Below are 828 nucleotides of genomic sequence, written 5' to 3'. Positions count from 1 at the left end.
CGGGGGCCAGGGGTGGGGGCGTCGGGACCCCGGCCCCGCCACCTACCGTCCTCCTTGTCCAGCACCATCATCGCGGGCACTCCGAGTGCAGCCGCAGCTCGGCTCGGCCGGGAGAAGGGCGCCGACTCCGGGCGCGCTCCGGCGGGGCGGCCGGTCCTCGGGCGGCGGGCGGGCTCTAATTACCCGCTTGTCCAGCTCTTAGCCCGGATTGCACTCGGCTAGAATTACAGTCAGGAGTGAAGCACTTCGCAGCTACAAAAGCAGTCTCCCCTACTTTTGTGCCTCAGAATTGCAAGGAACTACGAACTGCAATTTAGAGGGGGGGTAGGGGGAGAGAACGGGGGAGACAGAGAGAGAGAGAGAGAGAGAGAGAAAGAAGGCGGGGGGTGGGGGGTGGCGAGGGGAGAGGATCAGAGTCCTTCCTTTGATTCTCACCTTCTAAATGGCTCAATTTGCCCAGTATAATCTGTCTTAATGTAATTGCATTTGATAGCTCATAACCCTGGCTCTGGCAACGACACAGCTTTCAGCCTCCTAAAGTGTTTTCCCCTCGGATTTAATCTGAATCTCAATCTAAAATTATATTCAGAGAGACGGGGGAATCTCGGCGGCCGTCTCCCGCTGCCTTTCTCCCTCAATGTAGGAGGTTTGCACGCCTGCTACTGAATAAACGCACACATTTCCCGAGCAGGGCCCCCCTTCTCCCGGGGTAAAGGGGAGTGGAGGCGGAAGGCTGCCCGGCTCCGCAGCGCCACCTGGAGGCCGCTCGGCGCGTTCCGGTCCTGGGGTCCGGAGCTTGGAGGTTGGTCCAGATCTGTTACTCCCAGT

General features: G+C 59.7%; 1 protein-coding gene across 2 annotated transcripts in view; it reads right to left on the bottom strand.

The window, feature by feature from the left end:
• Positions 1-596, bottom strand: part of LMO1 (LIM domain only 1) — a 36218-nt gene extending 35622 nt beyond the window's left edge. The window contains exon 1 of one of the 2 annotated variants that reach the window (XM_045291026.1): positions 436-596. Coding sequence is in view for 1 of the 2 variants with exons in the window: in XM_004716394.2 (XP_004716451.1) it covers positions 47-71 (25 nt within the window). In the remaining variant the exon portion in view is untranslated. Of the gene's footprint in view, positions 1-46; positions 170-435 lie in introns of those variants that run through there. The other variant, XM_004716394.2, reaches the window with a different exon arrangement.
• Between the last annotated feature and the right edge of the window lie 232 nt (positions 597-828).

Source organism: Echinops telfairi, unplaced genomic scaffold (genome assembly GCF_000313985.2).
Source record: "Echinops telfairi isolate 266 unplaced genomic scaffold, ASM31398v2 ScPeMD7_60;HRSCAF=208, whole genome shotgun sequence".
Taxonomy (NCBI): Eukaryota; Metazoa; Chordata; class Mammalia; order Afrosoricida; family Tenrecidae; genus Echinops; species Echinops telfairi.
This window is presented reverse-complemented; position numbering and strand designations above follow the sequence as displayed.